Source organism: Lepidothrix coronata, unplaced genomic scaffold (assembly GCF_001604755.1).
Source record: "Lepidothrix coronata isolate B3197 unplaced genomic scaffold, Lepidothrix_coronata-1.0 Scaffold238, whole genome shotgun sequence".
NCBI classification, from domain to species: domain Eukaryota; kingdom Metazoa; phylum Chordata; class Aves; order Passeriformes; family Pipridae; genus Lepidothrix; species Lepidothrix coronata.
Genome location: NW_016690418.1, coordinates 340,636 through 361,930, shown reverse-complemented (window position 1 = coordinate 361,930; position 21,295 = coordinate 340,636). Strand labels below are relative to the sequence as shown.

Here is a 21,295-nt window from a genome sequence, read left to right as displayed (position 1 = left end):
CTTTCTGTAATGCCAAGTAAAATGAAATCTAGTGTGAAATCTAGTTAGCGTTTGCCTTTTTGAAGTCATTTTTGAGTTTCCAGTCCGGGTGACTGTGACCTCAAAACTGAAAGCTATAAAAATGGTCCCGATTTTGGCTCAATGGGAGATTCTTGGAGATTCCCTGTTCACCTGGACTTGCACGTGTAGTAAATTGCCCATCTTGGTGCTTAACAGTGTTTTCTCAGGAACCATCTATTTCTGGGTCACTCATAGCCCTGCAAAGCACATATGTTCCTCCTAAGGAAAGGAGTCTCCTCCTTTCTGCTGGAAAGATCACACTTCGACTGTTTCAGTGTATAGAGACTTATAAAAAATTTAAATAGCAATGGTAAAAACAGATACATTGAGAACAAGGAATGATGATTTAAAAATGTCTCCAGCAACCACAGAGGATGGTGAGGGGTAGCTGAGAAAAACTTAAGCTGTAAAATAGAGGGCAAAAATATGGATGATGTACCATATTTTAAAGGCTCTTTAAAGCCTGCTGAAAAACATTGATTTTGATTGTGTCTGCTCCAACATGCAGATAGAGGAGTTGTTACTGTACAGCATGGTTTCTGAAAAGAATGTTCACTAAAATGGATTTTCTCATGTTTTTGATGAGGAGGTGACATCCCAGGATGTCACAAAGTTGAGGCTGTGACCTTGCTTTCTCTGCAGGTCTCCAACTGCACCCCCGATGAAGTGGGGACCAAAAGTGGGGTTGGATTTTACAGAAGCTTGGTTCAGTTCCTTAAGGAGAACTCGGGTCAGGTTGCTGGGTCACTCTCTTGAGGACAGGCCAGCTGCATGAGCTTGGGAGTCTTTAACAACAAAATTTTGAAGAAAGGTACATAATTTAGTACTAAATTTCATTCCTTTAATACCAAATGATGATACCAAGAACAAAGCTAATCAAGACAAAGGACAACAAGAAAAAAACCCACCTTTTTAATACTGACTGGGCACCACTATTAACAGCATAGATATTAAACAAAGGTTGAAAGTGTTCATTTGATTTATTTATTAGTGTTAAAGCTCAGTGGAAGCACCAAAAGAATAGGACATTGATATCATTAGTTATAATCTATTTGGGAAGAAGGAGAAGCATTGTTTTCATTCCTGCTGGGACTTTTCAGGTAGCTTGGCTATTGGAAATGTGGCTTGATGGCAGAAATATAGGCTTATGGGCTTGAAGTGCTGGGTGTACACGAGTGTCCATCCCTGTGGCCAAATGGCCACAGTGGGGATTCAAGATTCAGTTTAAGGACACTGAAAGGTCCCCTGGATCCCTCTGTAAAACTATTCTTCAAGGAACGGGAGAAAATTTTTTTCATTTGCTGTTTTCCTTCCATTTCCTGTATTTTACACTTATTTTGGTCAATAAAGCAATGTTCATTTATGCTTTACATCATTCTCCAGAAAACACATTTCTTGCAGTGCAGCCTTTCCAAAAACAACAGAAATAATCTGACTTAACTATAAAAGATTTTATTATTAGTTTTTTTTTCTTCTGCCTTTCCTACTAAGCTCCTCTGCAAAACAGCTAGAAATTTTCATTTTCAAAACATTAGTACAGCAAATTGCCATCTTTCTGTGCATGGCATTCTCTATGTACTCATCATCTGAATGATTCCAGATCACTCTCCGGCAGCGTGAATCACAGCATGCCCTCATGCCTGCCTCTTTTTCAATTATATCTAAGAGGAAGACTGCTGGAGACCCATTTTTTCATCTTGCACAGGACCCCAAAAGTGCCAGATCTCATTTCAATATAATATTATGACAGTATGATAAAATGGATGTTAACAGGACACTGACTAATATGATCCGTAGAGAAATGATAGAACAATACAATGTCGGACAGATTGTATTCCTAATGTGCATTTTATGGACACAAAATTTCCTCTGTAAACAGGGTTCTAAGATTTAATCCTTATATCCTATGATCCTACTTAGTGTTTAAGACATTCTGCAGCTCTAGTGAAATTTTCACGTTCTTAAACGAAATATATATTTTTATTTTAGCACAGAGCTGCCTATATCACTCCCAATTTACTAATGAAACTTGGCATTCAAATGACTCATCAGCACGTACTGCAAGGCATAAAAATAGATTAATGTGGCATACGTTTCTTTACCCATAAAAACGCACCTTCATATAATCTCGGCGCTGTCTTATTCAACAGAAAGTATGTCATTTCCTTCCCCTAGCAGGTCGAATTAAAAATGAGCTAAATGTGTGAGAAAGCCATTACTGCACTAATGAAAAGCTCGATACCGTTTAAATTTTTCATCATGGGATATTTGTTCTGTAGCACAGAGCACTAATATTTACTGTCACCGGTACAGTGTGCGCGGTAATTAACTTACAGTCATCAACGCGGTGGATGTTAAGCAAAGATGTTCCTGTGCGAGCTCAGATCTCTTTTACAACTATTTCATAGATTCAGAGTGGTTTAGGCTGGAAAGGACCTTAAAGCTCATCCAGTGCCATGGGCAGGGACACCTTCCAATAGCCCAGGTTGCTTCAAGCCCCATCCAACATGACTTTGGACACTTCCAGGGATGGGGCAGCCACAGCTTCTCTGGGCAACCTGTGCCAGGGCCTCACCACCCTCACAGTCAAGAATTTCTTCCTAATATCCAACCTAACATGAGACAGCCCTTCAAGACTTTGTAGTTTTGCTTGAAGTGGAGAGAAAAAGGGTTAAAAGGACTTTGACATCTCATATAAGCTCTGAATCTGCCTCTCTATGTGCTACTACAACCAGAAGGATAATAAAAGCCACCTCAGGGCCTTACTGGCTAACCAGTGACTGTAGAAGGGACATCAGTACCAAGTGGCTGTTTTTATTCTAGAAGATGGGCTGAACTTGCAAAATGATGCACTAGCCCAAATCATTATCCTCATTCAGAACATGGACACTGATCTCACCTGCTTCATATGTGATGGCAGGATGGTGCTGAGGGTGCTCTTGTTTGTTCCCAGAGTGGCTGGCTACATCCCTCTCTTTCTCCCCTCTTCTCTTATTAATAACTTCAGAAGGATATGATGTGAAACTAATAAAATAAACTTAGGAACAGATGGAATTCTGGCTCTGGTAACATATTCTCCTCCGTTGTCCACGCAGGAGATGTGCTCATGTGAAGTATGATCTTCAGGGGCAGGACTAGCTTTTTCGTCAAACTCCAGTCTAAGGTTTTCGTGAGACTTCTTTCCATAAGCACAGTCTCTTTGGAGGGCAGCAGAAAATCTGGAATGTGCCAAATTTCCCAAGTGGTCCAGCTTTTTCTTGCCAAACTGCCTATCCATTTTGACAGTGTCCTCCCCTTCTCCTTTTCCTCTCACCATTTGATGACACTGGCCACATCTGGGCCCATTTTTGACACAACCTGGCCACGGGTTCCTGGAGATAATTGTCAGACACATCTGTTACTGTGCACGTGTACCTGTGTTTTCACAGCAGTGCCTGGTATAAGTTTAAATAAGTAAATCAGAGACGTGTTCAGAGCTGTCTAAGCCTCAGGAACCTCTGGCACGTTTATGATCAGATGAACTTCTGAAAAATCCCACAACTTCATCACCGTTAGGTGGGCACAGAAAGCTCCGAGACCTGACTGTGAGGCGTCTGTCACCTCCACTTCTGGAGTCAGCAAGTCCAAAAGGAACAGTTTCCAACAGCAGAATGATTTGCCTCCCCACCACATTATGCTTGGCAAGTGGCCTGAGACAGATGTACACTTGCTTCTTAATTAGAGAGCTTTTTCCCATCTATCCAGTGAGTTATCCTGGTCTCTTTCACAGCAGTGTCCATAGAAAAGGCAAGAAGCCTGACTTGTGACCCCTGTAGAGTGCAGAGTGCACTTGAATTAAGGCAGAAAAAGGCCTCCCAACCTGATATGCAAGTGATGGATTCCTTCTGCACTTGGGCACCTTTGGGGGCAAACGTTCCAATTCTTTTATGAATGGATCCCCAACTGTACAGATAAGAAAAGGATTAAAAAAAAAATCTAATGTCTGGCTTCATAGAAACTATTTGGGATACGAAGCAATTAAAGTCTTATGTAAGTAAATAGGAATTTCTGCATCCTGGAAAGGTTTCTTAGTGCCTGAGCTGAGCCTGCAGACCCTTCAGCCGTGGATCTCAAGGTTCACCTCTCTTCACTACTTGTTCTAAAATGTTTTCCTAGCAAGTGTCTGCTGTTGATCTTAAGGATAAATGACGTTGCTTCTGAGGTGGAGCCTTTGTATTTCTTTGCATGTATCAAGATCAGAGGCTTCTCTAGCAGCATCTGTTTTTCACAGCAAAGACTCTATTTATACAGGTAGGTTACCAGAAAACAAGATGTAAGTGTGTTATAATAGCATGGGTCACATATATTGACAGAAAATGGAATAGGAAAATTACTTTAGGCTCTTTCTGCCTTCACTGAATAGAATCATAGAATGGTTTGCATTGGAAAGGATCTTAAAGATTATATAGTTCCAACACCCCATGCCACAGTGCATCCCATGTCTCTGTTCCCCCCTCCCATGTTTGCCCGGCTTTTTCAAAGCCATTTGGGAAGAAAAACTAGTTTACTGAAGGCCTATACTCTAGGAACAGCATTCCCAAAGACATTCAGATTGTCTGAAATACAGACTTTGGGGGGGGGTGTGGAAATTATACCATAGCAAAGAGAGTAAATATTACGATTCCCTGGACATATTCATTTGGTATGGGCCAGACCAGAGGGTCTGGAAACACGCTCAGATTGAAGGTACCTAGAGGAGCAAAGACATGTCTCTCTCCTTTTTCAATTGCTGAGACTCCTACTTGACAGAAGAACGCTGATTTAAATTGGGAAAAACTTTGCTTTGGCCGAGCTGCTCTGTTTCTTCCAGAACATGAAAAAAGTGGCCATGTCCTCCCTCTCATTCTTTCTTACACCTTGTCCACCCAATCCTTCCACCCAATCTCAGACAATCAGTAAATTGTAAATACCCCATCTTTTCCATCAATGCTTGTGCTGAGTCTGCCTTAAGCCACTTAAAAGATCCACCTTTTTAATCTGTCAGCTTGAGCTGATATACTTCATGATGGACTCCTGAAAAACAGGGTGTCTTTGTCCCCATGCCAGGGGTGTCCTGATGGTAGAAAAGCACCTGGGGCAGGAGAACAGAGACCCAGAAAATGCACCAGGTCTCAGTTCATCCTCGCGTGTTTCGAGGAGGATGTTGAATTGTCCGGTTAAGGAAATGTTTTGATTTTCCAACCCATTCCTTTTTTTTCCCTCCTCCCTTTGTTTTGGGAAATGAGAAAAATATATAAAAGCAAGTTATTAATAAAACATCTATTATGCCCATGGGACAGAGGTCCTTCCGTATTGTTCAGATGGCATGTTTATTGTTGACATCTCTCTTTTCTCTGAGTATGCACAGAACCCTGAAATCCTTTTACATTTTTAATAAGATTATTTCTTTTTTTCAATCTAGTGCAAGAAAACCGCATCTGCAATATGCATAATACTCTCAAAAACTGCAGCATCAGAGGGAAAGCACTGCCAATGTTTTTGGCTATCTGCACTTCAAAGGGACATGACAGTGAAAAAGAATAGTACTAGAGGTCTCGGGAAGGTGCTTGTGTTTTGCATCTCAGGGCGTGTTTGTTTAAGGTAGCTGCTTTGTTTTTGAGTTCTCACATTTGAAGTGAAGAACATCATAAGCACAAAAGAAAATTCGATTTGTTTTCCAACCAACAGTGCTCCGTAAACCTGGAATAACCAATATTATTGTGTTGTTTTTGCCTGAACTCGGGTGTCTTACGGAGCAAGGGGATTGGCAGCTCTACATTCCTGCAGCACCGTGTGGTCTGGGGTAGCACGGAATCTGTAATTCCATGAAAATGTGGATCTCCAACTGGAAAACAATGTGCAGTGTCACCTGTGTGCTGCACCATCAGTCTGTGAGATGCAGCCTTAGAATGCAGCTTGCCTGTGGGAGCTGATACCCCTTCCAGGATTCTGGTCCATCTTGTAGTAAGTTCCAGATCCATATCCCTGAGCTGCCATAGGCTGCATTTTCATTTTGAAACATCAAAAGGCAAAAGCAGTCCCTGCTGGTGTCCTGTGGATAAGCCAATAGCACAAAGACTGCAAGGGGCTCAGAAACTAAGGTGAGAGTGGTTCAGGCAGGTGCCAGATACCTTTAATCTGATCCCCACAGTGCTTATTTTTCTCCTAGGCTGAATATACATACAGCCAAAAATCTGCCACTAAGTAGAACTTTCTGGATGTTGCCAAGTGGCAAAGGGGGTTTAATTTGGGTTGAATTTGGGGGTTAGAAGACTGACTTTTACCATTCCAACATCCAGGAAAGCACCAGTAACCATCAGTCCTACAGAACCCTGTCCATTGGAAAGAGCTACAGTGCACACATATGGATGGGGGTATAATGTTAGAGGTGGATGCAGAGCATAGGGCATCCCTCTTGTCACTGCTGTTGTTGTGCATACAAGCATACTATTATTAATCCTTTGGGAAGTCTGAAGCCTCCCGGGGTCACTCCTGCTCCCTGTACTTGGGGTTATGGCACAGGAGCAGACCTGCTGCTGGACAGTCTCTTCTCATCCTGCCTTCCCTCCTCCTGCTGATTGACAGGCCTGTGTAGCTGAAACTGCTGATGGAATTTTGGAGAGCTGCAAGGTGAGGTAGCCACAAGGGAGATACCAGCAGCACTGGTGTGTTCTCTGTATGGACCAGAAATAGCACCTAACTCCCAAAATTCCCCTGTGAACCTGGTCCATGCACTAAGGACAGTTCAGCTCTTCAGTGCAGAGGAGAAATCAGATACAAACAAGCTGTTTGACTCTTTAAAGAGCTGTAAAGAGTTCAATAACAAAAATATTAAGGATCCTGTCCCCTTGGATACCTAGAGCTTTGTTCTAAAGGGCAGAATAGATGAACAGAGCATCCAGTGAAAGACAGAGCAAGTAGTAAGGGGTGTGGGAGATCTTCTATTCAAGGGAAGGTTAAATTGATTAAGAGACAAATGAAAGCTGATGTGTTAGTGGTATATAGGAGAGTGAATTGCCAGGAGAGGTCAGTCAGATGATCCTATTTAGCCTTTCCCATAAATCAAGAGCAAGTGGAGTGCTATACAATGGTACTAAAAGCTAATGAATTTAAAAGTGATACAAGTAAAATATTTTCTTACATGGTGCATAATTAACCTGGGAAATTCATCAGATACCATTAAGACAAAGAGCCTGGTAGGATTAAAAATGGATAATAAGTGACAGAAACTACATAAAGATAGAAATGTATACAGGGTGTTAGCCATTTACTTAAAACCATTTGCTGCCTGGGGCTGCAAAGAAACATTCCCAGTGGGAAAGCCTGACATAATGTTGGACTTTTTATACCTTTTTCATTGCAGTGGGTAGGCTGGAGTCTGAGCAATGGACTGGTCAAAACACTTTCAATGTGGTTACTTTAACTTTTCAGAGCAGAGGCCACACCTCCACCTTCCCAAAATTGCAACCAAAAAATGTTCAAAAAGCTTTTGAGCTGATTCTTTGAAAGCTTATGAGCTTTGAGACAATATAGAAATCACTGGTGGGGAGATTCTCCTTTTGTCTGCCAGACATGCAGCCAGAAAACTTCTGGATAAGAGCTGAGCAGAGAAATTTTATTTTGACACAGGCAGAGGAGAGGAGAATCATGTGACATTTATGAGTCTGTATATTATTAACAGAAATATGCTCTGAAATGGTGGTGTTTTGTGGGTAACTAATTGGCAAGCATTCAGAACTTGCAGTCTTTTATGGTCCCTCTTAAACTTATTAAACAAAGCCTTCAACTTCTAGTGAAGGTGAAAGGGGTTGCCCCAGGTATTTTGGAGGTGTGTGAAAAGGCTGCTTTGCTGTGAGGTGGTGGGTTCCCAGCACCTTTGAAGTATTTCTGAGAGTTTAAAAGCAAACTTCAGAAAGCCAGAAAACTTCACTGAGGCCAAGAGTTTGGAAGACAGATTTTTTCCTGTTCTGTTTCCTCTGAGGCCCCCTGGCCCTTGGGTTGCAGGGCTGGGTGCCTGCAAAAACCCAAATACCTGATTATATGGGTGAATTCAAGGTGTAGAATATAAAGTTTATGTGAGGGTGTTGAGGCGCTGGCACGAGTTGCCCAGGGTGGTTGTGAACTCCCTATCCTTGGAAGTGTTCAAGGCCAGGTTGGATAGGACGTGGAGCAACCTGGGATAGTGGAAGGTGTCCCTGCCCATGGCAGGAAGTTGAAATGAGATTATTTTTAAGGTCTCTTCCAACCAAAACTATTAAAAAAAAAAAAAGAAAAAAAAAAGAAAACCAGAATGAGCACTAAAATGGAATGTTCTCTTTTGACACAACTGGCTCTGTGCCTCAGTTTCCCACACCATTGATGTGCAGTGGTACTGCATCCCCAATCTCATGTCTTGAGTCTTGTATGCATTTAATTTTTTTAAATTTCATTGTATGTTTTGTGTGAAAAACTGAAGTGACGGCTCATGTTTTCTATCCAATGTGCAATCAGATCTCTGTAAAGCTCTGTAAGGAAAAATGGGCATTAATTCTCATAGTATTTTGGGTATGTTTGGAAGTATTGCTGAGTGTAAAAATAGCATGGAGTATGTAAGTAATGGTAGAGGACATTTTTGTGCTGTGATCACACATAGTGAATTGGCACAGGGATGAGATTGCTGCTTTAGTAGCATCCTAAAGCATTACTTGAGCAGTGAAGGTTTGGGGTATGGCCTGACCTCCGCAGGGCACTTGTTTGTCCCTTGTTCCTTAAGGAAAAGTTGGTTTTTTTAATCTGGATTGGGTGCTAGGAAAGGTTCCTATCTTCTGCAAAACAAGAATTGCCCTGGGCTCCATTTATGCATCCTACAAAAACCAGGACTTGTGACTGAGACCCGTGCCTCTAATTATGCTGACTTCCCTGTGCTCCATGTTTTCTCTCTGAAGCAGGAATGCCGTGCTGGGGAACCTGCTGTGCCGTGATAATGTGTGCATTCCCCGAGGCTCTACTTTCAGCCTCTTCTGAGAATTAGCCATGTAAAATCTGTACTCTGCCTGATTGCACTGGTGATTGTGGGTCCCAACTTACTGTCCAGCTTTCTTCCCAGCTCTACCCATGGTCTATATACTATGTGGAAATGGATTAACTGAACTTCTTGAGTGCCTTGGGCCGAATGGCAGCCTTGGGCTCTGTTGCAGCATGGGGTGCTTACAAAACCAGGCTGAATGTTACCTGAACTGTAGCTGTCCCACCAGACAATTAAAGGACTGTTAAAATGTATGGTGCTTTTACATATATATATATTTATGTGTGTGCATAAATAAAAAGAGGGATGAAGATCTGTTCAGGGGAGTTTACACCTCCTCTTTCAGCTGCAGCTCAGCAAGTCAGTCCGTCTTCCTCATTTTTTTCGTTCAGAAATTCTATTTTACCATTGAATTTCTTGAGTTAAAAACTGACTATTTTTCTCCCAGGAGTTTAGGATTCAATAAATTGATTTTCTTACTTTTATGTCCATGAGAAGTCTTTCTACCTGGAAATGCCCTTTTGGTTCCATTAGAGGTCTCTTTCTGTTATCTCCTTTTACTTTAATCCTGGTTGCTTCATGTTCGTGTTTCTCACACAAGTTTGAATACAAGACACTCTTCATGGGGAGATGCAGATAAACACAGTGATTTTTGGACATATTTTCTCTGCTGCATTCTCAGCCTTCATTTTTCTGATCATTTACCATTAATAGCTCCTTGCTTAAAAATATCTGTGGCTTTTCTCAAAGTGATGCTAGCTCCTGAAAGAAAAGGTCTTCTGCAAGTCTAATTTTGACTTGCTAAAAATTTAGCAAAGTTTGATCAGTATTTCTACCAAGTGATAGCAAATGCTCTAATAAGTAACAATTGGAGGAGCAATCAGTGAACTGCTCATGGTGATGGAGGCCAAACTTGGACACTTTTCAGATTTAGAAATGTTTGTGTCCGGCAACAACAGAGTGTTGGAGCCCTGTGTTGTGAGCTTGGTTAAGAAAATCAAATTACCTGAGCAGGAGGTAAAACAAATCCTGCTGCAGTTAAGGCTTGAAAATTGATTTTTATTTTTGTTTTTTTTTTTTTTTTACTCTTATCATCTTTGTCCCTCTGGTTTCTGCTGATGGCTGGAGCTGTGGGGCCGGCTCTTTGACTAATGGTTGAGTGAGTAATTTTTCCCATTAAATTAATGTAGATATTAAAGGATACAGGGAGAAGATTGGCCTCTTGGGGAAGGAAGCAGCTTGGTAGAAAGGCATGGCCATTCCTTTCTGTTGTCAGGATGAGAATGGATAGATGTCTGCTATAGACCCCGGATAGAAACTCTCCTCTGGCAAGAGACACTTGTGTCCTCCCAAATTGACTTCCATGTTCAGGCTGCTTTTACAAAGCATTTAGCAGAGCAGTCAGCACTTTTGTACAGCATTCATGTAAGGAACCCTTCAAACCCAAAGAAAGGCTCGTGTGTCCAAAAGTTTCCTTGATTTTTATTTCCCCCCCTTGAACCAAACCAGTTGATCTCAAGAAAGATATGGGTTCATTTCATAAACCTTGTCTTGCTTATAAAAACAAGACAAGAGGAGTCTCCATGCTCCAAAGAAAGCTTAAAAGAAGATTAATTAATTAATTAAGAGTCTTTTCTTCTGAGTGCAACAGGCTCCAAGTAACAAGTGAACTTTTCATTTCCAGTAATAGCAGAAATTACTTCAATAGCATGATTGTGAGCACCCGTGGGGCCATAATGTGAATGGTCTTTATTAAGGAATAGACTGAACTTCTGACTATCTTTCTTCCAGTCATTTCCACAGGCTATAAACAGCGCCTGGTTTGTTGCTATTAAAAGAGTCTACAGACAGGGATGCTGAAAAGCATTACTGTTTAAGTACTCATGGCCTGACATTAACATGAAAAATATTTTCTCGAACATAAAGTGAATTTGGGTTCTCCAGAACATTATAGTTTTGTTCAGAAATGATTGTGTTGAATATTTGTGAAACGAGGGAGATTTTATTTGGTTTTGTTGTGTTTTTCATTTTAATTACTGGTCACTACCCCTCTGTTTTGCTTGATTTTTCAGACACGTGTGAAGTCAAAAAACATCTCGGGGCCAATTTTTATGTTTTCTTGGTGTTATTTTTCCATCTCTGTTAGTACCTGATGAAAGAGCCTGGTCTTAGTTAACGATCAGGCCTCGTTATATGTTTGTTCCCATAAAGGACCACTCTGAGGAGTGACCTTTCCTCAATAACATAGTATTTTGCATGACTGTGCTGAGTAAAAACTGAGGCAATCCATGATCTGCCAAGGTGATATTGAAGACATATCTCTCACGCACAGCAGACCTATGCATTAATCCTATGTTTTGGGGTCTTTAATTGCTTTAAATATTTGCTTCTAGATCTGTGTTTCACACATCTTATTTACATGGTTTATTTTTCATTTTATGAACAAATCGATAACCAGACAGACTCTTTACCACACTGGATTAGTTTTATTTATTCTCTTTGAACTTGATTAAAAAGCTGTCAAACATAAGTCTACATTTTATCAGCAGAATACTTTTACAAAACAGGGTAGGAGATGTGTATAGCTGGAAACATATATTTCAAAATGAAACAATATTTGATATATTCTAGACAGTTACCCTTTTGTTTATCCATGACAACTGAAACTAACCATCAAATGCATAAATTGATTCAAGTCTAGCCAAGTAATCCTAAGGGCATATGAAAAGGCTTTTTTTTAAAGTTCTTTCTAGATGAATTTAATGTAGTTCACCAATAAAGCATCCTCAGGAGCACAATACAAATGCTACAGAACATGAGATAGCTGGGGAAAGCGGGCAGATGTACAGTGTGATGAAGAATCAAAATGGATGTTACATTAAAATGAGCAGTCATGCAATGTCTTCATTTCATGTACTGCATTTAAGTAAAAATGCCAAAGTTCCAATTCCATTTTTAATTTCTTTTAGGCACTGTTATGCAAATAGTGACATTCTCATCTTGTTTGTGTTTGTTTATTTTATTTGTCTTAAAGCATTGCATGTAATTTTTTTTCCAACTCTTGGGGTAGACAAATTGATTATTCATCATGCCTTTAATTTTCAACATATATCAAAGAGAAAGGTAAATTATACTCAGATTAGCTGTGAATGATCTGATATCACTGCTTTAATTCATTGTTTTTAATATACATATTTTAATCCGTTTTCCACAAACCTCCTCAATTATTATTTGTCTTTCTGTGCCATTGCATATGTTGGTAAACAGCATTTTCTATGGTCTTGGGCCATATGCTGTATGCTCAGCTTGCAGAAAAAGTGACACTTGGAGTGCTAGCATAATGAAACTCTCAAAGGGTTAATGCAGAATACATATAGGCAAATGTTGACAATATTTTTTATTCCAATGTTTGAAAATTAGACACAAAATCATCATTAAGTTTGCACAAAATGAGGCATCTGTCACTTGAAAGAAAAAGAAATATTTCAGAAATATGTTTACAGAAATGTAAAAATATTAGACATCAAGACAGATGTGAACGTTTTCAATAACAGGCCCTGTCTGTCAGTCTTCCTCCGAGCCGAAGATCTTGCTGTACTCACTCAACATAAGTTCAACTATCTGATTTTGGTACAGCATGTGGACTGCCATGTTCCCTGTCTCCTTTTCAGGTCTAAGGAGTGTTGGTCCAAACACAATTCCTAAGCTTTGTGTTGACATAAGATTCACGGATTCCTTGGCTGCTATCCTGTTGACGAAAGGAAAGAATTGGTTAAAAAAGAAGGATGTCAGAGGAGTCACTGTTGCTCTTGAAGTACATAGAGGCACTTTTTAACTGATTCTCCTAGCAGGGATGTTTGTTTGGTTAACTTATCAAAAAGAAAGAAAACGGGGAGGCAAGAGAAAGTTCTGTCAATGTGGTAAATAAGGAAAGGAGAGTTATTGTGGTACCAGGGAGAAGATTCCCTGCTTCCCTTAACGTGGTCTCCAGCACTGAAAGAGTTGTGGAAACCAAAAGAAAGCCCCTTAATATAGAGCTCATATGAAACACATTCCTTCTGCTAATTTAAATCCAATAAAGTGAGTATGGTCTGAAATGGATTGTGAAATTTATGTAACTAAAGACTTTTGCATGCCTTATCCTGACACAAAGTTTCTTGGAAGACACAGAGACCACATACCTTAATGAGATGACTTAGAAAATAATGGTAAGGATTATAACCTTTGATATCTTTATTACCCACAAAATTACAAGAGAAGGACTATTATTATTAAAAGTTGATCTCGTGTCTGTATTAAGACTTAATATTCCTGTGGAAATGGCATTAAGGATGGAGAAGTCTGGTCTAAGAACAGTATGGGTTTAATGGATGGAGTTTAGATAGGCAGTTTCACATAAATCTCTGCAGTGGTGAGTACAAACTAAGTAGAAATCCATTTGCCTCAACCCTCCAGAATACATAATGTATCCTAGGTTGGAAAGACTAGTAAATGAAGATGCACATTTTATAAATAAATTGCACAGCTCTACCAAGGAATGAGAATGAAGTGTAACTTTAATATGTAAATGTTTTAATTTATGGATGCTTCCTTAACCTGCTAGTTTCAACTTAAATATTCCAAGTGGATTGTTGAAGCCAAGTGCTGCTTTTCCCCCCTCCTCTCCCATTGTCACTTATTCCCCTTTTTATATTCCGGGCAGCAATTTAAATACCATCACAGCCTGTCTCTGTTTTCCCATACCTGTTGCTGATTTTACAGCAAGCTACACTATAAGGGAAAGAAACTTCATGACACATAATGGCTTCAGGCACTTAAAAAAGGGTTCCTTTCATGTTACTGGGTGGGTCATATAGCAAAAAGCATCGTCTTGTGGATTTGTGCCAATCTTGTCGTTCACCACGTTCCTTGAGCATCAACACTCGTGTTTTATTCCTGTATATAAATAGGAAGAATTACTTAGTTCTGCCTCATGCTAGTAACCGTGGTGCCCATTGCACAAAACACTCTCCATATGGCACTAATCAGATTGGCTTAACTATTAGTTTCTTAAAATATAGCATCTTCATTAATTTTTAAAAAAATTAATTATCTCTCCTCTGTAGTAATATTAATATATCATCTCTTCTCTTAGGAGTTCAAAAAGTCTAAAAAGTTAGTAGTTTTGTTGCCAAATGACTGTGTGGGCTTCTGATGGATGTCACACATCTTTATCACAATTAAAAATGTTGCAGAGGTGACAAGGTTTTTTTGCTTGATGCCACTTAATGCAGAAGCACGTACATCAAGCTTGGGACCTCTCTGTGACAAAGACTTGATTTCTGTTGAGTTTGTTACATGGTAAAAGTTAGAAACCTCATAAAGTAGTTAGTGATGACATCAGGAGGGGGAGATGTGTGTTCACCAGGGGAAAATAATTCAGCAGCTGTATCTTGTGTCACTTTGGAGATCATCAGTTTAGCATCACTGCAATGAGTGGGTGTTGATAATGGGCAGCAGTGATGGAGCTGGAGGAGAAGCACCTTGCAGGGAGAAGGAGGCAGTGGACCATGGATGAGCAGAGTCAGGGGAAATAAAGGAGGTGGAGGAGCTGTTTACTGAAGGAACAGGAGGGGACTGACTTCCTTTGTCTGCTAAATGTGGAGCAGGACGTTGGGACCCTGCGTTCCCGATGCGGACACAGAAAATGGAAGATTCATGGCTAACCCTGCTGTCCTTGTTTGCCATCATCTTGGAGGAGAATAATTTTCCTTGTTTCTCCCAGAGATTCCATCCCTCGCATCAAATCCTGGTAAAGTCCAGGCGTTGCCAGCTTTTCTCAGCACTCAGGAGGTGAGGGTACGGCATGAAGCAATGGAGGATGTGCATGGTGTGTGATGGTGATAGAGAGGATGAGTATCTGTTGTGGTTCATCAGTATGTGATGTGGCACTAAGAATATTTGCATAGATTTGGGGTGTCTATATCTTAACACCGGAATAAGAATTATTTTATTGAGAAAATTTCTTGAAAAATCTTGATGTATTCATGCAATTTTACTTGTTTTGATGACCATAATAAGCAAACTTAGAGACAAATAGTTAAATAATTTGTGATGAAGTACATCTACTGGAGGGAAAGAAGGAAGAAATTCAATCCAACCTGAACAAAATAATTATAAGTTTGGGAACTTACGTCTTTTTGAGTTACAAATATTTACCAGTGAAATTCTATAACTAATATTTTTTTTCATCTGTTCACAAAAGAAGAAGTCAAAGCAAATCAGTATCAAATAGGCACACTTAAAGCTATTACTATAGCTGCTAAATGAAATTGAGTTGTTAAAAGAGAAAATCCTGAAAAAATGGGCAAGAATTCCTTTTTTGGCAAGAAAAAGAGCAGAAAGAGTGATACACCATTTTCAACATAAAAAGTGAAAGGAAATGCCAGAGGTACTTTTTGTCAAGCCCATATGAAAGGAGCAATGATCCATCAATTTAAGATTATTTTAGAAACAATCCATAATCCAGTGCCACAGATGTTGGAATCATATCAAGAAATTGTTGGGCGTTATGCTGCACAAGATTATTTTTTTCCCCGAAATAATTGAGCTTCAAGAAATGGCTTCAGTCCTTAAAGATCACAAGTCAGGAGGTATGCAGAAAATACAGTTCTCATTATTAATAGTAATGAAATTAATGATGTATTAAAACAGAAGAAGTGTCTGAAAGGAGGGTTCTAGTGTCAATGGCAGATATATAAGGAAAAATACTTGAAATTTATGCTTTGGCTGTTGCCAAGGCAACTGCAAGCTGGAAAGCGTGTGATGGAGAACAGGGCAACTCTACAGCTAAGAGGGTCATTGTATGGTGAGTTGGCTCTCTAGTTCCATTAAACTGACACTTTTCAAACTCTCTAAATAAAATCATTATTAATTTTGACATTTGGAAGGCACACTGGATTATTACTTCAAACACACTGGGTGTTAGGAAATGTTCTTCATCTATTTTTACTCCACAGTAACTGCTGTATAACTATTGTACATAAAAAATGGAGAAGTCAGTGTACTTAGGGAGGAAATCCCCATTGGAAAGGGCACTGTTTTATTTTAGGCTGGAGAGTGTTGAAGAGTAGAGCTGTCCTCTGCCAGCTGCATTGAGAACTGCTCAATTTTGTTTTCTTGGCCTTTTCCAGCCTGTGAGGATTTAGTTTTACTCAATGTCAGGGGCATGTCTACCCTCAGCAGAAGTGGTTTCATCCATGCCTAATACTCTTCCACTGGTTTAAATTATATTTAAGGGTAACTTTTCAACAAGACAATCCTACTACTCTTCCATGAACTGGTAATATAGATTATGGCTGAAGGACAACATACTGAAAAACAAGGGATCAGAAGAGTAAGAATGGGTCTCTTGGTATAATATTATGGCCCAGAGTGGCAGGTGTAGGAAATGCCATCTTCTGAATTCAGTGGAGGACAGAAGGATAAAAGAAGGTTTTGATGTTATCAGAATCCTGTCTGTCAGCGTTATGCACAATATTTGAGTTCATTAAGGAAGTCTCTGCCATTAGGGACAGAAACTAAGACTTAAATAGAGTTCAAGAGACATTAAAGCTAAATGGAAATAAAGAAAACTCTCTGGAAAGGAGAAAAAAAGATACGTTCGTGTCATCTGCCCTCTTGGTATAGCAAGTAACCTTACAGAATTAGGAGCCAACTCCCCTGTGAGTGGGTTATTCCAGGACAGCCCCTTTGGGAGTGTTTTGTGCCTCTGCTGAACTGTGCTAGTGACCACTGTCATGGGCAGAGCTGCTCATCCCCATGGATGACAGGAATGATTTGATATGTGAGTTCCTATGAGCTGCCTTAATAGGTCAAAGTCTGCGCATCCCATTGATTCACTTTGCCAATAATTATCCTCAAATTAGCCAATATCTGTTTCCTATCTATACTCAGGCATATGCAAATGTAATGTTTTAGCTTAAGGACTTGGCCCTGGGAAGGGCTCAGCTGCCTTCAGCTCTCCCCAACAATAATTCTGCTAACAGGCCTTTTCACTGCACTGTTACAGGCCAGTTTTTATGCAGCAGTTTTCTGACTTTTGCTATTGCAGAGCTCCCAATCAATTTGAACGTGTTAAAATTTGTCTCTTATGATGAACAGTTTCCAGCTCAACATTTTACCCTCCTCTCCCTCCCAAATGCCGGTTCACAGGAGTTAAAAAATAACAGGTATTACATACTTTGCTTTAGTGACAAGACATTTGGGAAGGAATCATCCAACCTTGAAATAAAATCTTTATTGAAAGCAATTCTACATCCATGCCCGTCAGATACATTGTATGATCAGAGGAGGTGTCCCAGGGGAAAGCTCAGCGCCGTAGACAGGGTTGATTACTTGGACCTCCTGTCAGTTCTTAACTCATTGACAATGGCTTAGACACTCAGCACAACTTTGTTTTCTTTATTTGGAAGTAAAGTTAATATACTTACCTTAACTGTGCCAAATGTAGTGGAAAATAACCTGATAATAAAACGTACCGTCCTAGCAAGTGATAATGCCTGTGTGTGTATAAGCACATTTTGGCAGGGCTTTTGCAGATGGGTTTTTCTGTGTTAGGAAGGAAGCATGAGTACAATATGATGCACAGATAATCTATCAGGTTTTCTCTCAGTGTATTTCCTTTCCATTTAAGGCCTGTTACATACTTTCCTGAGATACAAAATATTACCACAATGTCATTTTCTGTTGGAAATTTATTTCAGTTCAGCTACAATAGTTTTTTTTTGGGAAGAACTTTAGTGGATTTTGGTGCTGAAAAGTGAGCTTTGAGAGTCCTCTTAAAGCACAAACAATGATAGAGGTCTTATAACAGGTCAAAACCTTGCAGAGATATTCATATCCAGCTGGATACACCAGCTTAGGAGAGAAATACACCCACTGTGAAGGAAGAGTGCCTGTGCACTACTTAACTCCACCTTGGGAAACTTATGGAAGTAATTGGTGGTTAGTGAGCCCCTGATACCACAAACTTTATTTGTGTCAACTGTTCAGTTCCTTGCACTGCTGCATAGACAAATTTAAAATTTAGTATTAACTTCAGATTCTTGATATTTTATGAATGCAAGCTAAACCTCATTACTACTTATGTCCTGGCTTTACAGGTGATGTGCTCAGTTGCATTACAGTGGTATTCACCAGCTGATGAAGCTCAGCAAATGCAAACATCATCAGTTGAATCCTCAGTTTGTGGGATCTCTGTTCTGTCTTAGGAGGGGGGAGCTTGCTGTGTATGTAACTGTGACCTGAGGTTTGTGCTTATAAAGGAGCTCCAAAACGCTACAGTGTCTGTCCTTTTCAAAGTGTGCCATGTGGTTTCCTCTGCAACAAATAAACACAATCCAGGGATCACAGTGGACTAATGCAGTTCTAAGCTACTTGTGTAAAACATGAAGGTATTTTAAATCCCTGTTTGTTCCATAGGTTGAATTTGAAACAATAGCTAGGCTGGTAATAGAGAAACCAGGTCATGGCGTATGATATGTTACAAGTGGGGTCAGAAATAGTTCAGACATACTTAAGAGCTTGCTTTTGCTGAAAATAGCCTCGATGGCTCCTGGCCTACAGAAACTCCATAGGCTTCCTGTGCTCTGCAGCTGTGGGTTCGTATTACAGCTCTTTGGGAAAAATCCCTTCTCTTCAGTTGCTCTGGGATACAAGAACGAGCACTTGATGCTGTCTTCTGCTGCAGACTAGCCTTTAAATCTGACCATTGGATGGCTATATATAGTACCTGGACAGCTGACAGGGCCCCGGTGGAGAATGGGCTTCCTCAGGGGATCCCCCGCATATCTCACAGCACGAGCCCTTCCCTGGATGAACTGCCTTGGAGTGCAGCCCTAAATGAAAATAATAACTAAACTAACTCTGAATATTGCTTCACAGTTGGCTGAATAGACTCTGAGAAGCTGAAGAAAGGCATTTATTCTGGCTTAGCCTGGTTTAATAAGAGAACAGTTAAAAATAAAGTGTTCTCAGCGTTGGGTGAACTTTGCTATCCGTATGACGTCCCTGCAGAAGAGCACACATGCTCTTGCCTTTGCACACACCTCACACAGTGCCTGTCTTGTAAAGAATGTCTTTACCTTCTGGGTGGCTGAGGCCAGGAGGTAAAAACACATTTAGATATCTAAAGATACTCCAGTCTCTACTGGGGCTTTATTCAGGAATCTGCTTTGGAGAAGTCCTGCTTGTTCTTCTGCACAAGGGGAGGTGTACTGAGGAGCTGTGAGCAGGATAACAGTATATCCGCACCTCAGCCTTGGGATTTTTTGTTTTTCTGGACATCTCCTGAGTTAGAGAAGGTTCAAAGACAGAGGGTGGACACTGATCCATGGACAGCAAGGGCAGGAGATCATCTCCAAATTGTGGTGGCTCTTCCAAAGACCCTTGTGTGGGCAAAAACTCAGGTCCCACTCCCCCAAACCATATCGTGTCAAAGAGATGGATTCAAAATCTTTCCAAAAAATCTTCCCTATGACAATAATTCCAGGTCTTCCTTTTGGAAAACTGACCCAAATGGGTGACCCACTAAATTCTTCCATTTACTGACAGCCAGCACTCTGTCCTCACAGTTTGGCTTGTGTTGCAATTTTTTGTGTGTGAATGCAAACTGGTTCTGACTAGTGTTCTTAAGAGGAAAGATCTGCCTAGTCCATGCTGCTGTTGTGCCTGGAGTTTGCCTGTTTGGGCACAGCCTTTTGATAGGAGTCAGCTGAAGGCCATGAACTTCCTTAAGGAGCATCCTGGACTCCTCTGGCTGCAGCTCCGTGCACAAGGCATTCATTTCTGCCTGTAGCAGCAAATATATCTCAAACAACAGTGAACCCCTCTTCAAAAGCCACACGAGCACTGTGAGCAGGAGCCTTTCCTTGGGGAGGGGATGAGAGAGAACAAAACCCCCCGTGACAGATGTTGGGCAGATGCTAAGGCACTTCTTAGAGGAGTTTGGATAGTGGAGTGATAAAGGCAGTGTGAGACTACATAGAATAATATATGTTCAGACAGAGATACACCTCATAGAGGCCTTAAATGTATTTTTGGCTGGTGGTGTAACTTTTGCCGTGCTTGATATTTTTTTAAAATTTATTTTTTAATTCTATTTCTGATTATTTTTTTTTTTCTCCAGAACAACTAGCTTATTGTAAAGACCAACCTGTCAGAGGTCCTGGATCTGTATGCTTTTGTGGCCTGTGTGGTTCAGAAGGCAACAGATAGTTTTAAATAAATAAAGCTTTAACTTTTTAAATTGCTTAAATATTTTTGTTCAAAAATGCCTGAAGCTACATTTCCCTGTAACAGTAAAAATAAAAAGCAGTTAGTAACAATCTCGCTTAAATCATGAATTGTAAATATAGAACCTTTATCATCAGCACAGCACATCCAAAAATGTCTTTGTAAAATAAATCAAATTATATGAGTTAATTGATTCCAGGCAACATCAGCAACTGCAGGTGGAAACTGAATAACAGGATGTTTATTAATGAGGGACTATTAATCAAAATTGACAATATCAATTCCTGTTTCTTTTATTTGAATTCTACCTGCAAAATCCATGGACATACTCGCTGAATTTTAAAATAAAAATTTAAAAGTAAAGAAAACGCTGACACTTGGGATTTTAGCTTTAGATGTAGGGCTATTTGTTTAAACAGCGAAAGGATATCCTAAATCCAATTTGACAGGCAATGCCAAAGATGCCAGTGGTAATTAATTAGCACTTAATTTAGACCACAGAACAACAGGATATGGAATTGGTGCTCAGTGCCATTTCCCCTTAGGCTTCATCTCATGAGGGTCAGGAGTATGGCTGTTGCATTGAAGGTCAGTAAATAAATTGGGGGAACACATTGACACTGGACTTTTCATGATAGATATCCTTCACCCTTATTACTGCCTCTGGCTATGGCTGATGAGAAAAGGACTGCAATTGTTCTGTGAAGAATGCTGTGGTGCTACACAGGCTCGAGCCGAGCAAGGTAGTGCCCGAGCTCACGCGTCGCACAGCCGTGGTGCTGGCGGAGAGAGCTGCCCCAACTTTGCATCTGGGCTGGAAATAAACTTCTGACTGCAGCACGGAAAGCTTCAGGAACTCTGACAGGCGAGAAAATTCACTTAAAAGCCGCCCTTAAGTTTGCTAGATTTGCGAGCTTAGCTTTAGATTAAGCATAATTA

At 40.3% G+C, this 21,295-nt stretch overlaps 1 protein-coding gene and 1 long non-coding RNA gene across 2 annotated transcripts in view; one reads left to right on the top strand and one right to left on the bottom strand.

Moving 5' to 3' along the window:
- The window catches only part of LOC108507092, a 46,673-nt gene that overhangs the window by 2,004 nt on the left and 23,374 nt on the right, over nt 1–21,295 (top strand). The gene's annotated exons all lie outside the window — the stretch shown is intronic.
- Nucleotides 11,549–21,295, bottom strand: part of ARHGAP15 (Rho GTPase activating protein 15) — a 331,823-nt gene continuing 322,076 nt past the window's right edge. Inside the window, exon 14 of the mRNA XM_017834748.1 lies at nt 11,549–12,830. Coding sequence (XP_017690237.1) covers nt 12,647–12,830 — 184 coding nt within the window. The 3' untranslated portion in view covers nt 11,549–12,646. The remainder of the gene's footprint in view (nt 12,831–21,295) is intronic.